Source organism: Phyllobates terribilis, unplaced genomic scaffold, assembly GCF_046119375.1.
Source record: "Phyllobates terribilis strain yellow unplaced genomic scaffold, ASM4611937v1 Scaffold_9__5_contigs__length_417890890, whole genome shotgun sequence".
NCBI lineage: Eukaryota > Metazoa > Chordata > Amphibia > Anura > Dendrobatidae > Phyllobates > Phyllobates terribilis.
The window spans coordinates 223,194,448-223,210,456 of NW_027362769.1; the positions used below are offsets into that span (position 1 = coordinate 223,194,448).

Sequence of the window (16,009 nt, forward strand, 5' to 3'; positions counted from 1 at the left end):
ATGGTGTCATTCAAAAGTACAAATCGTCCCACAAAGAACAAGCCTTCATATTTCTATGTGGACAGAAAAATAAAAAAGTTAGGGCTCTGGGAAGAAAGTGATGAAAAATCGAAAATGCAAAAACGGATATTGTCCGCATGTGGAAGGGGATAAAGCATACATTTTCCTATAGCTTATTCAAACAAGTGTCAGAAAATATATTCATTTTGCTAGACAAAGATTTGGTTGGATACAATTAGCATCTATGTTATAACAGCTTGGTAGTTTCTGCACGAAAATACAAGCTAAAATAATATTATAGCAGAATAATACTTCCTTGTAGATATGATATTATCTAAGATGATAAGCCAAAATGCTTTTAAATAATATTTACATTCTGAAATCATCATGAAATAAATATGAAACTTAACATGAGTGACCATGAAAAAAATATTTTTTAGATTCTGAATTTCATTAAAGGGAATCTGTCTGCAGGTTTTTGATATGTAATCTGACAGCATCTGACAGAGACCCTGATTCCAGCGATGTATCACTTAGTTTACTGGGCACAGCAGTTGTAATAGAATCACACTTTTCTCTGCTGAATGCTGAGCTCTGTATAACCCCACCCACACCACTGATTGGCAGCTTTCTGTGTACACTTTATATAGACAGAAAGCTGATCAGTGGTGGGGGCGGGGTTACACAGAGCAGTTGACCAGGAGGCACCAGACACCTAGTCCTGTAGTGATAAAACACTGATTGTATTGAAATAACAGCACACAGCCTAGCAAGTGACACATCGCTTGAATCAGGATCTCTGTCCTTACATAATGCTGCTCTCAGATTAGATAGCAAAAACTGCTGAAAGATCCCCTTTAATATGTTTTGAATATGGATCTCTCGCACAAACTATGCTCCTCTGGGAAATACTGATCTGTGATGGCCCAGGTACTGACCACCTCTGTACAAGGTATGATCATCCACTAGTTGTCATTGCTGTCGAGGATTATTGGGAGGCCCGTGTAGCCATGCAAAAAGACATTAGCCTGCTCTGATGATTCAGCAGTGTGGGAAATGGTGAAAGTCAAGTTTTCAGTCAATTCAACCCAAACTCGTTACTTTGCAGATTGATCCTCTCATCTCTAATCATTATGGCCCTTTTCAAATTAAAATTCCAAAACTGTAATGAAAATTTCCCAATTTCATAACAGGTCATACATTTCATAGTCTCAATATTGTTATTTCTCTAGTTTGGGCTAAAGTCTTATGTTTTTGATATGTTGCCTGTTTTCCAAATTTTCCTGTTAAAGAAAGCCCATCATAGTGGAAATTGCTTGGATTTACCAGTTAATTGACAAAAGGCACCTGATACTATTAGAGGGCTATAAATGGTTTTGTTCTATAACTATATGACTTACCATTTCCTAATGCCATCTCCATCTACCATCCTGATAGCTTTATTTGAAGTGTTACAACCTACAGCAATTCTAAACACATGGTGATTAGGTAAGTGCATATAATTACAAAATTGCCACGATTGCGTTCCTTAGGCACATTCTGCTCGAGCAATTACAACTAATTGGCAAAACAGATAACTTCATTTTCTCAATGAGATGCAGAAAACTAATGTTTAAATGTTATTTTCTAGTAAATCACTTATAGAAATGTTGACATTCATTTCCAATTATCGAGTAAGATACAATGTGTCTACAACATTCCCAATGAACTGTATCATATAATAAAGAATTCTAACTTATTTAGGGCATGATATGTCACAAATGTCTGAGATGGGAATTCCCTTTAACTCTTTCCCAACATGTTTAATTTCTGTTTTTGCGTTTTCATTTTTTCCTCCCCTTTTTTAAAGGGCCATAACCTTTTCATATAGAAGTATGGGGGCTTGTTTTTTTGTGGAATGAGTTATACTTTTGAATTACCCAATTTAATTTACCATGTAGTGTATTAGAAAATGGGAAAAAATATTCAAGTGCAGTAAAATTGCAAAAAAAAAAATTGTCATTATTTGTGGAGAATTGTTTTTATGGTGTACATTTAGTGGTAAAAATGACCTGGAATACTGTTTGTCCAGGTCAGTACGGTTACATCGATAACAAACTTGTCCAGGTTTTTTATTATTTTAGCGGTAAAAAAAATGTGAATTTGTAAAAAAAATGTATTTTGATTGTGTTACCATTTTCTGAGACCCGCATAGTTTTCATTTGTGGGTCAATGGAGCTATTGGAGGGCTTTGTTTTTGCTAGTCAAGCAGATGTTTTTGTTGATACTGTTTTTCGAAAGATAGGATGTTTTTTGCAACATTGCAGTGACCCAAAAATGCAATATGGGTGTTTTCTTTTTTTTATTTTTATGGCGTTTACCGATCAGGTTAATTCATTTTATATTTTTATAGGTCGGTCTTTTATAGATCTCGTGATACCTTATGTGTGTATTTTAAGTTTTTTCTAATATCTTACATTTTAAAGGTGGAAAAAAGTGTGAGAATCAAATTTTTATGTTTTTTTTTACATTTTTTTTAAAATCTTTTCATTTTAACTTTTTAGTATATTTGTTCGTACCCTTAGGGGATGTGAACCTGCGATTGTCTGATTGGGGGTTTAAACAAAACTCCATAACAGCAGACACAAGGGTCTTCAACAGAACCCTATCATAGCAACCCATAAAATGATATGCCCCTATGCAGACATGCTGTTCATGCCAGTGTCAGAGATAGACAGCGGCATTTCACAGGATAACAGTCACAGGTGGATCTCCACTCCTCCTGCGACTGTAATAGGCCGATCCTGGCTGTGACACGCAGAATCCTATGCACAGAAATCGCGGCTTACACCTGCGCGCTATGCTTTATCTTACTGCGGGCAGAGCCAAAAACATTAGTACGCATGTGCCCGCAGTAAGGCAAAGAATAGTGTGCAGGCACGAGCCTCGATCTCTGTGCTCAGGCACAAGATTTTGGATCCTCCAGGTCAATTAAAGAAGGAGAACAGTGAGCAGCTGCTGGGGGGAGGGATGGAGAGGCTCGAAACCTCGCCCATCATACCGGACCGACGAGATTTCCATACAGTGCGGGAGAACTTAAAAAGTTTTTGGGGGTTATACAGGGGGAGTCAGGGGGTTATTTAAGCATTTATGGACTGCAGTACAGGCACTGAATAAAGTCATAGTTTTAGTTGTTATATAAAAAAACTGGTGACAGGTTCCCTTTAAGTCCATTGACCTTTTGGGAGCACAGGATAAGTCACTCTGTGGGTTCCATGTGGTATAAATGTGTTGCCTTGACCAAAGGTATATTTCCTTTTGGAATGATAGAACAGATAATGATCTGTTCATGACTCCTCTTCATGATTATAATTTTCCTTTAAGATATCTCGACTCTATAATTACATTTTCTGTTCGCTGTTTTAGTAACAGAAGACATTCTATTAGTTCCTACCGGTACGATTCAAGTAATTTATTACATGACAGCAACAATCACATTGTGACATGAACTCCAAGACCTTGCAATTCCTCTCTCTACCATATAATAAATAACAGATCTGAACATTGTGATACAAGGCATACTCACTGCTGGAGAGAACAGGACATAACTTACTGGTGTTTCCCTGCAGATAGTGGACAACAGTGTGTCTAATAGCTAATTATGTGCTTGGATATATCGACCCTGATATTTCTATACTTAGTGGTCGTTTTTGATTATTTACTTGAATGTATGTGTGATTCTGAATGTCATCACTGTGACATTACTGCAATATAGAGACCATACCGTAATACTGAACATACAGAGCACATATCTATTGCATGGTATCCATTAAGGATAATGTATTATCCTTCTGCGCTTCTCTATTATCCTTCTGCAGTGTACTGTGATTTTCACTATGTTTAATAATCTTTTATTATGACTTTGCAGTATTTATTTCTCATGTACTATGACATCACTGCTGAGTGATTATCTGTGTGCTGTGTTATCTCTATGAGCATGATCCTAGTATTGTGATGCGTTTTTGTTTTTTTTCATATCTGTACTGGGACATTAACTACAATATCCCTTTTATTATGTAGATAATTTATGCACTGTGACATCACTGCGTTTGTATTTCTCACACTGTGACATTTGACAGTTGAATGTACTCTTTCCTATGACTTTGCAGTGTGGATTATCCATGTACTATCACTGTGCCTGTTATTTCTGTTGTCTAATGTCACACTAATCATTATATTTATTCACTGTATTATACAGTAATACTATGGGATCTTGATTAATGTGACATAAATGTTTGCATCACTCCTGCACTTATGATTGACTGTGTTTGTTATCTATATAATATGAACTCTTTTATTCCTGTGTAGATTTATCATTGTTTATTATATCTGATTTTGTACTGTCATATCACCATTTCTAAAATCTCTGTATTGTGACATCACTCGATTTGTACTATTACATACCTGTGTTTATTATTCATGTATTGTTACATCCCCATTAGATGAGTGGTGAATTTATCCAAGACTGCCCACCCTGCAAAAATAATGTGGTTTTAATTGCCTCAGAGCTCTTGGACAACTTAGATCATATATTTACATAATGTCTATGGAGAAACACAATGTACTAGAGGCTACAGAGTGGAATAAATCATGTTTTTTTATTTCGGCTCTATGTTGTGGATTTATTAGCATTCAAAATGTTTGGCTCCTCATTAGTTAACTTTTGTTAAGTCCAAGTGGGTGTTATCAGAGAGTTTGAACTGGGGGCGTGTACTTCTTCTACCTGTATGGTGTTGACCAATAATAAGAAGGTACATACAATCAGCAGAAAAAGAACCTAGCCCCAGCATACCTTAGAGAAGGTTTCTCAGTGTATGAGATGTAATCACAAGTATGTCTATTGTGCTTAAGCAACTTGTAATTACTCTGCAGTGATCATTACATTTCACACCGGAGCAATCAATTCTGGGCTACTCCTGTGTGGGATATAATGACACCCTGCTCTGCTTTCACTGCAGAGAGGGTTTTTAATGTGACACATCTAAACTCAGCTGCACGACCCGTCTTCCTCATGCATGAGGTTAGACAAGGAGATCAGAACTGTCTGACATTATACAGTATCTCTCACACACTGAGAGACCTGATCCAGGATATTGTGCGTTTTGTTTTTTCCCTTGAGTGTTGTTGCCTGCTTATGATTGGTTAGAACCATACAGGGAGAAGAAATACACAACCCTAGTGAAAACTATTTGATAACACCCACTTGGACTTAGCGGAAATTATCTCATAAGGGCCCACATACTTTGATTACTAATATATACTTAACGGAGAGGCAAAATAAAGAAAAAAAAACAAAAACATTTTATTCAGCTCTGCATCCGCTATTACTTTGTATGTCCAGTTCATCATGATACATTTGGTGAAAGGTCCTCTTTAAAAGGAACCTGTCATTTGAAAAAATGCTATTAACCTGCAGATATGGAGTTAATCTGCAGGTTAATAGCATTTTGAGCCTGCCAACACTTAGACCCTCACTGCAGGGAGGAAATTAACTTTATTCCTCCTGGTAGCATTCGGCTTTCAGTCACGGGAGCAGCGCTGGCTCGGGTTCAGGCACTGCTCTGAGTATAGAGAGCGGCGGCTGTAATCACACCCCCAGCACTGACTGACAGCAGCTCAGCATTAGGGCCAGCTGTCAGTCAGTGGGGGAGCACAGTTACAGCCGATGCTTTCTATACACAGAGTGGCGATTGAACTCACGCTGGCGCCACCCCCGTGACTGAAACGCAAATGCTACTGGAGGAAAAAAGTTCATTTCCTCCCGGCAGCCAGGCTTTAAGTACGGCCACTGGACAGGTTCAGAACGCTATTAACCTGCAGATTAACCCTATATCTGCAGGTAATTAGCATTTTTCCACATGACAGGTTCCCTTTAAGGAATCTCAACATAGCCTAGAAGAACTATCACAGATTCATGAGAGAGTAACAACTCCTGCTACCCTAGATCTATGCTTCCCCTAAAGGCTCTTTGTAGCCATTTTATTAGACAAAAAGTTAATTCAATCAGTCACCAAAAATGATAAAAATGTAGATGGAACCATTTGGGGAATATACATTACTGAACCTCCTTCCCTGAATATTCAGACTTGACTATTGCAGGAGGTTGGGTTGTTTGTAGAGATGAGCGGTGTTCGACTAGAACTGTTCGCCAATCTCAAATTCGAGCTGTTTTGGGCGGTGTTCGAGTTGTTCGACGAACCCGAACGATTTGCAAAAAATTCGGCTGTTCGAGGTTATGTTCGATAACTGTTCGTGCACCAAAAGCGTGTCCTGCATGTCTGGTGCTATTTAGAGCACCAATCATGCAGGGATTGTCTGCCACTCACTGTAATGCCACAGCCATGGTGGTTGTGGCATTACAGTGATTGCCCAAATCGATGGGAACAGTGCCAACAGTGAAACATGAAAAGCCGGCAATTCAGCAGCGGCATACACCGGTACCCGACAATTTAGAACCGAAAGAATAGAGCTTCACACATAGATTAGATAGATATAAACATGTCAGCCACATATATACGAAGTACAGTGACAGTGTTGATTACTGTACTTGTCATTTAGTGTAAAGGATTTATCAAAAAAAATAATAGTGTTTTCATGCACCGTCTCTTTAAAAAAGCCGGCCGGCAATTCAGCATCTGTACCCGACAATTTAGAATAGAAGGAATAGAGAATCACACATAGATTAGATAGATAGAAACATGTCAGTCACATATATATGAAGTACAGTGACAGTGTTGCTTACTGTACTTGTCGTTTAGTGTAAAGGATTTATTAAAAAAAATAATAGTGTTTTCATGCACCGTCTCTTTAAGAAAGCCGGCCGGCAATTCAGCATCTGTACCCGACAATTTATAACAGACAGAATAGAGCTTCACACATAGATTAGATAGATAGAAACATGTCAGTCACATATATATGAAGTACAGTGATAGTGTTGGTTACTGTACTTGTCATTTAGTATTAAAATAAAGGATTTATTATTAAAAAAATTGGCGTGGGGTTCCCCTTAATTTTAGGCTCTAGCGGAGGTTAAGCAGACAGCTGGGGCAGATGTTTGAAGCCTGGGAAGGGGGTAATACCCACGGAGCTTCCCAGGCTACTAATATCAGCCCCCAGCTGAATACATAGCCTTTACTAGCTATTAAAATGGGGGACCCCCCCAAAAAAATGACGTGGGGTCCCCCCTAATTTAATAGCTAGCAAAGGCTAGGCAGACAGCTGGGGGCTGATATTAATAGCCCAGGAAGGGAGCCATGAATATTGGCCCCCTCCCAGGCTAGAAACACCAGCCGTCAGCCGCCCCAGAAATGGCGCATTCATAGGATGCGCCAATTCTGGCACTTAGCCTCGCTCTTCCACGCTGCCCTGGTGCGGTGGCAGGGGGTAATAGGGCTGGGGTTGATGTCAGCTTATAATGCCAGCTGACATCAAGCCCAGGTTAGTAATGGAGAGGCGTCTATAAGACACCCCCATTACTAACCCCATAGTCAAAGTTAAAAAAAACACAAACACCCAGAATAAAGTCCTTTAATTGAAATAAAGACACAATTCTTTATTGTTCTAAATTAAACCATACTTACCATCACACCCATTCCAGCTGAAGCCAACGATCTCCTGTAATAAAAATAAAATAATAAAGCAACATCATCCTTACCTTTCCATGGTTCCCACGACAGCTTCAGCTCTGCTACATCGAGATGACAGGCTGGACCGCAGCAGAACGCCGCCATCCAGCCTGTCATCCCGCAGACACTGAGAAGAGCAGGCATGCTTGCGCTCCACATTGTCTCTCTGTGACGGCATAAAGATGAGCCGAGGTCATGTCCAATGAACTCGGCCCACCTCATGCACGTCACTTACAGCGTGGGAGAATTCTCACGCTGAAGCGCTGAGTGCAGGAGAATTTTCCCACGCTGTCAGTGAGGTGCATGAGGTGAGCTGAGTTCATTGGACATGAGCTCACCTCATGCACGTCACTGACAGCGTGGGAGAATTCTCCTGCACTCAGCACTTCAGCGTGAGAATTTTCCCACGCTGTCAGTGACGTGCATGAGGTGAGCCGAGTTCATTGGACATGACCTCGGCTCATCTGGATGCCGTCACAGCGAGACACTGAGGAGCGCAAGCATGCCTGCTCTTCTCAGTGTCTGCGGGATGACAGGCTGGATGGCAGCGTTCTGCTGCGGTCCAGCCTGTCATCTCGATGTAGCAGAGCTGAAGCTGTCGTGGGAACCATGGAAAGGTAAGGATGAGGTTGGTTTATTATTTTTCTTTTATTGCAGGAGATCGTTGGCTTCAGCTGGAATGGGCGTGATGGTAAGTATAGTTTAATTTAGAACAATAAAGAATTGTGTGTTTATTTCAATTAAAGGACTTTATTCTGGGTGTTGTGTTTTTTTTAAATACTTTACTAGAAATTCATGGCGGTCATGTCTAATACTGGTGTGACCCCATGAATTTTGGGCTTGGGGCCAGCTGATAATACCAAGCTGGCCCTAACCCCTTTATTACCCAGTGAGCCACCGCACCAGGGCCCTGGATGAGTTGGGTACAGCGCCAGAAGATGGCCCTTCTATGAACGCGCCATTTTCCGGGGTGGCTGCGGATTGCAATTTGCAGCGGGGGGGGGGCCCAGAAAGCTTGGGCCTCCCTGCGCTGCAGATTCCAGCCCCCAGCTGCCTAGTTGTACCTGGCTGGACACAAAAATAGGGCGAAGCCCCACATATTTTTTTTTTAATTATTTCATGAAATTCATGAAATAATTAAGAAAAAAAGGCCTTCCCTATATTGTTGTGTCCGGCCAGGTACAAATAGTCAGCTGGTGGTTGGGGGCAGCCAGTTCCTGCCTGCTGTACCTGGCTGGACACAAATATAGTGCGAAGCCCCACTTCAATTTTTTTTAATTATTTCATGAAATTCATGAAATAATTAAGAAAAAAAAGGCCTTCCCTATATTGTTGTGTCCGGCCAGGTACAAATAGGCAGCTGGTGGTTGGGGGCAGCCCATTCCTGCCTGCTGTACCTGGCTGGACACAAATATAGTGAGAAGCCCCACTTCAATTTTTTTTAATTATTTCAGGAAATTCATGAAATAATTAAAAAAAAATTGACGTGGGGCTTCGCAATATATTTGTGTCCAGTCAGGTGCAGCAGGCAGGAACGGGCTGCCCCTAACCACCAGCTGCCTATTTGTACCTGGCCGGACACAACAATATAGGGAAGCCCTTTTTTTCTTAATTATTTCATGAAATAATTTAAAGAAAATTGACGTGGGGCTTCGCCCTGTTTTTGTGTCCAGCCAGGTACAACTAGGCAGCTGGGATGTGGAATCCGCAGCGCAGGGAGGCCCAAGCTTTCTGGGCCACACCCGCTGCAAATTGCAGTCCGCAGCCACCCCGGAAAATGGCGCGTTCATAGAAGCGCCATCTTCTGGCGCTGTACCCAACTCATCCAGGGCCCTGATGCGGTGGCTCACTGGGTAATAAAGGGGTTAGGGCCAGCTTGGCATTATCAGCTGGCCCTAAGCCCAAAATTCATGGGGTCACGCCAATATTAGACATGACCACCATGAATTTCTAGTAAAGTATTTAAAAAAAACACAACACCCAGAAAAAAGTCCTTTAATTGAAATAAACACACAATTCTTTATTGTTCTAAATTAAACCATACTTACCATCACGCCCATTTCAGCTGAAGCCAACGATCTCCTGAAATAAAAGAAAAATAATAAAGCAACATCATCCTTACCTTTCCATGGTTCCCATGACAGCTTCAGCTCTGCTACATCGAGATGACAGGCTGGACCGCAGCAGAACGCTGCCATCCAGCCTGTCATCCCGCAGACACTGAGAAGCGCAGGCTTGCTTGCGCTCCACAGTGTCTCTCTGTGAGGGCATCCAGATGAGCCGAGTTAATGTCCAATGAACTCGGCTCACCTCATGCACGTCACTGACAGCGTGGGAAAATTCTCCTGCACTCAGCGCTTCAGCGTGGGAGAATTCTCACACTGAAGCGCTGAGTGCAGGAGAATTCTCCCACGCTGTCAGTGACGTGCAGGAGGTGAGCTGAGTTCATTGGACATGAGCTCACCTTATGCACGTCACTGACAGCGTGGGAAAATTCTCCTGCACTCAGCGCTTCAGCGTGGGAGAATTCTCACGCTGAAGCGCTGAGTGCAGGAGAATTCTCCCACGCTGTCAGTGACGTGCAGGAGGTGAGCTGAGTTCATTGGACATGAACTCGTCTCATCTTTATGCCGTCACAGCCAGACACTGCAGAGCGCAAGCATGCCTGCGCTTCTCAGTGTCTGCGGGATGACAGGCTGGATGGCGGCGTTCTGCTGCGGTCCAGCCTGTCATCTCGATGTAGCAGAGCTGAAGCTGTCGTGGGAACCATGGAAAGGTAAGGATGATGTTGCTTTATTATTTTTCTTTTATTGCAGGAGATCGTTGGCTTCAGCTGGAATGGGCGTGATGGTAAGTATGGTTTAATTTAGAACAATAAAGGATTGTGTCTTTATTTCAATTAAAGGACTTTATTCTGGGTGTTTGTGTTTTCTTTTAACTTTGACTATGGGGTTAGTAATGGGGGTGTCTTATAGACGCCTCTCCATTACTAACCTGGGCTTGATGTCAGCTGGCATTATAAGCTGACATCAACCCCAGCCCTATTACCCCCTGCCACCGCTACAGGGCAGCGTGGAAGAGCGAGGCTAAGTGCCAGAATTGGCGCATCCTATGAATGCGCCATTTCTGGGGCGGCTGACGGCTGGTGTTTCTAGCCTGGGAGGGGGCCAATATTCATGGCTCCCTTCCTGGGCTATTAATATCAGCCCCCAGCTGTCTGCCTAGCCTTTGCTAGCTATTAAATTAGGGGGGACCCCACGTCATTTTTTTGGGGGGGTCCCCCATTTTAATAGCTAGTAAAGGCTTTGTATTCAGCTGGGGGCTGATATTAGTAGCCTGGGAAGCTCTGTGGGTATTACCCCCTTCCCAGGCTTCAAACATCTGCCCCAGCTGTCTGCTTAACCTCCTCTAGAGACTAAAATTAAGGGGAACCCCACGCCAATTTTTTTTAATAATAAATCCTTTATTTTAATACTAAATGACAAGTACAGTAACCAACACTGTCACTGTACTTCATATATATGTGACTGACATGTTTCTATCTATCTAATCTATGTGTGAAGCTCTATTCTGTCTGTTATAAATTGTCGGGTACAGATGCTGAATTGCCGGCCGGCTTTTTTAAAGAGACAGTGCATGAAAACACTATTATATTTTTTAATAAATCCTTTACACTAAATGACAAGTACAGTAAGCAACACTGTCACTGTACTTCATATATATGTGACTGACATGTTTCTATCTATCTAATCTATGTGTGAGGCTCTATTCCTTCTTGTCTAAATTGTCGGGTACCGGTGTATGCCGCTGCTGAATTGCCGGCCGGCTTTTTTAAAGAAAGCGTCTTCTGAGCAGTTTGTCAGCTTTTGGACACCTTTGAAGGTGTTTTCTATGTGTTTCTATGTGTTTTTGTTTGCCTGCCATTGGTTTTAACGGTGTTCGAAGGTGTTCGACGAACAGTTCGACGAACAGTTCGGCGAACACACGGGTGTTCGACGAACCGAACCGAACTCGAACACTACGGGGGTGGCTCAACACTAGTTGTTTGTACATTATCCTTGACAATTATATAACATTTATTTAGCATTTTTTTGTTTTTTTATTTGATACTTAATCATTTTTTTCAAATGAACTCAGATAGAGTCATATAATTCTGAGAGTCCAATGAGTGCTCCATTTTTTGGAAACGCTGTAAAGCAAAACCCCAATAGAAAAAAAATCTTATGAAATAAAACTTTGTGCAACATCGAAACCATAATGTAACACTGAATATAAAGGGTACACAGCCACGATAGGTTGCAGGTAAGAAGCATATACATGATGAGAGTTTTCTTTTCATAATTATTAACTAGGAATTTACTTACACATTATTCTCCTTTTCAATAAAAAATAGCTAAACTGAGTTGGGGGGGTATTTCACAGCTCATGCTTCTGTCAGACAAACACCCTTTGCAGAACACAATAGTTTATACAGTATTCTTTCAGCACAATGAGGACAAGTCTGCCTTTATATGGAATCATGCTACACATCATGACAGACTATATTGGTACTACTCCTACATGAACTTTGTTGTTATCATTGCACACACAGGACCTACAATCAATAGGGTCAAGTAGGTCACTAATCCATAAGAAAGAGATCTTAGTAACAAGTGGTTGTCTCCAACATCATATTTGGATGAAGTTGTCCTCTGATGGACCTTTGGGGGACCTTATTTATCAGAGCCTGCTTGCCTAAGAGGATCCTCTTGTGGTCTAATGACCCAGGCCAGTCCAATCATGCACTAAGGGAATCCTAGCTGACATGATAAACATCTGCAGTATACTGCTCTGCCTGAGGGAGTGCTGCAGGGAATTTGAACTTCTGTAGCAGTTATAACATTATACACAAGATTACCTTTTCCCCATGTCCTAGTGTTAATATTTAAATAGTCTATATATTTTCTCACCATAATATATTGCTTTCTGTCAGTAAGAAAGCATTTAGCTTTTAATATAATGTATATCAGTATACTGGCACATGCATCTATTGATAGATTTACACTAATTACATAAAGCTATTCAATATTACTACCACATTAACAAAATGAGTGTTTCATGGCTAAGACCAGAGCAGAACTCAGAGAACTAGAGAATCTTCTGTGCCCGGGGTGGCTGCTACTACCCCTAAAAGACCAGTCCTTTGTATAAAATATTCTGATTCGTTGTGACTCATGTGTCAAGTTATGTTGAGTTTTATTAAATCATGAAATGTGGCTTATTGAAATAACTTAATATAATATGACAGATGCATTGTTTTGTGTTGGAAATAGAGAAAAAAAATTACGTTGGCCTATGAAATTGGGTCAGAACAAATTACATGAATGAGTGTGCAAATAGTGATTATTAGATAATATCTACTTGTCAAATCAACAAAGAGTTTTATGTGCTTTTATTGCGTTATTAACTTTTCATTAAGGTTTCCTTACTTATTTATACTATTTCAGTCCAAAAGAAACAAATGGGTTTTGCTATATTTATGAAACTTTAATTACTATTTATCTATCTATGTATCTAAATAAAAAGAAAGCGCAGCAGCACTCCATTATGGCCAAGATACCTAAAGACAATAAAAACATTTGATCTAAACTGTGTTATCACTCAGTAAGCTTTACTTTAAAAAAATGGAGGTTCTTAGCGCATAAATTGGCCAATTCATGTGTGCCCATCAACCATGGCAAGGTGAACTCCCATCTGATGGGTACTACTCTGTCTACATGACCCTCTTGGGCTACAAGCCTACAACTCTGGATAAAACATGTCCATCTTTTTATACTGTATATATTGTGCAGTTTCTGCAGCTAGCACCTGTTCACACTTAGGATGTGCTGGTCAGTTTTCTTTTTACATATTACTATAGGAGGTTGTAACTGCCTCCTGTCTGATCTTGCACTCTTCCCATTTAACCAGCAGGTGATGTATATTCTATTCTACCAGCCCATTTAAATTCTGGGTGTTTTAGCCCAGAAGTGACATGTTTTGTCCAGAGTTGTAGGCTTGTAGTCCCAGGGGAAGCATGTAGGCAGAGTAGTACCCATCAGATGGGAGGTCACCTTGCAGCGGTTGATGGGCACACATGAATAGGCCAACTTATGCGCTAAGAACCTCCATTTTTTGTAAGTAAAGCTTACTGAGTAATAACACAGTTTAGATCAAATGTTTTTATTGTCTTTATGCATCTTGGCCATAATGGAGTGCTGCTGCGCTTTCTTTTTAGATATATTGTGCTGTTTCTGCAGCTAACACCTGTTCACACTTAGGATGTGCTGGTCAGTTTTCTTATTCTATCTATCTATCTATCTATCTATCTATCTATCTATCTATCTATCTATCTATCTATCTATCTATCTATTACCCCACTGTTCTGTATCTAAATATACCACAAGAGAAAAATGGCATAAATTGGCATTTCAGAATAAGGAAAATAGCAATGTGCCCAGTTCTCATGCAGGTACCATTAGACCTATAGTACTGCCAAAATACTAATGGATCCTTTGGTTAGACCCAAGTTATTAAAAAACAAAAAATTCCAAGACTTTAGCAAAAACAAACCAGCACAGACTCAAATAAAGGAAATAGTGATTATGTGCATGTCCTGTAAGCGGATCATCAGAATTATTTTCTTTGTTTCTCTAAATGTAATGAAGTCTGAAAGAAAATGTTATTTTGTCCATGGGGGGGTTATGCTTCTTTATGGTAAATGGAAGCCTTCAGTCACAAAACACTTTTACCATGGAAAGTCAACCATGTAAACCAGTCATTATACACTTATACATACATGCAGTAAGTTAAAATATTTTGGTTCATGAGCCATTAGGTCATATTTTATGAGGTTACCATTCCTTACACAGGATCTATATTCAAGAAGATGAACTGTTAGCAGAGCTTTTTTTGGTATCATGCATTTACATTATGTTTCAAGAGGTATAAGATAATGTTCACACATTGCATTTTTTTGCTGTCATCTCTGCAAAAACGCATTATTTTGGAATGATTTCCAATAGCGTGGCTATATATATATTGTGGTGTCAAAAGACACAACTTTGCTACAATGTGTGGATGCAGCCTAATGAGATGACTCTCTGACAATCTATACAGAAAAGCTGAAATGTAAGCTGCAGAAAACAGATTTTTTATTCTTAAAAGTTGAGAAAAAATAAAGACTCCCCAAAATGTAAAATAATTTTTTAGAATAAACAGCTAATTTCTGATGGTACATTCTGATGCCCCCAAAGGTTACAGTTAAACATACTTATTTTATTATCTCTAATATAATCTCTCAGCTTTACCAATACTCCTAGGACAAAGCTCAAGGGCATGCTCGCAATTTGGTAACTAAGACCACAATGACAGCAGCATAAAATTCATAGAAAAAATGTAACTCAACTTGAGGATCATTCCCTGATTACTCTACACTTGGTTACTATATGCTGTTGTTTATGTTTCTATATTATCATATCTGGATCACATTAGAGGAAATAATACAGCTTATTAGAGGAATAATACAGCTTTCTGTGTACATAGTATTGTCAGTGAGCTGCTTATCAGAAGAGGGGCTTGGTCGGACCAGGTTGCGTGTGAGCTGTAGTCCAGGCAGTGATAATCCTCTGGTGATAAAACATTCATTGTATTGAAACAACAGCACACAGTCTAATAAGTGACACATCCCTGAAATCTGTATCTCATCCCCTACCTCATGCTGTCTATAGCAAAAACTTGCTGACAGATTCCCTTTCATTGGGACCCCCCCCCCCCAGTTTATAAGATGACTATTCACACTTATAGGGAAATTATAGCAAATGACCTCAAATTCCAATGTATGGATGGAACTAAACGTGTTAATAATCTCTCAGTTGGGCCTTTGTATTTTATAGCAATGCTGATATTAATGACAGTTCAACTTTCTTCTGGTTCTCAGGGCTCTAGCTGACGTGATGAGACAACAGGGCCACTGCTCGACAGACCACATGGAGAGAGATGCAAACCTCGTCGTTCATATGCAGCACTATGAAACCATGCAGTCCCGGCCATCTGCAAATAACTTACGTGAGTCTTATTGCATGACGTGAAGTGTTTGGTTATAGTCCCACAACTGGATGTGTTATCAGATAACTGTTTTATTAATTTCTTCATGTAGTTGAATTTCTCTTCCACTGGCAATTATATAATTGCTGGATCAGAGAAGTATTTATATGTGACATAATGTTGTGGTGCTTTGTGTCCTCTTGGTGGCTTGAGGACTGGGAAGTCAATTGAGGTCATCTTCACGTTGATATTTTGAGCATATCTGTATTTTTCATTATCTG

The 16,009-nt window shown here is 40.3% G+C and overlaps 1 protein-coding gene across 1 annotated transcript in view; it reads left to right on the plus strand.

Annotated features, from left to right (window-relative positions):
* SHISA9 (shisa family member 9) overlaps positions 1–16,009 on the plus strand; it is a 515,889-nt gene that overhangs the window by 101,461 nt on the left and 398,419 nt on the right. The window contains exon 2 of the mRNA XM_073647698.1: positions 15,622–15,749. Within this exon, the coding sequence (XP_073503799.1) occupies positions 15,622–15,749 (128 nt within the window). The remainder of the gene's footprint in view (positions 1–15,621; positions 15,750–16,009) is intronic.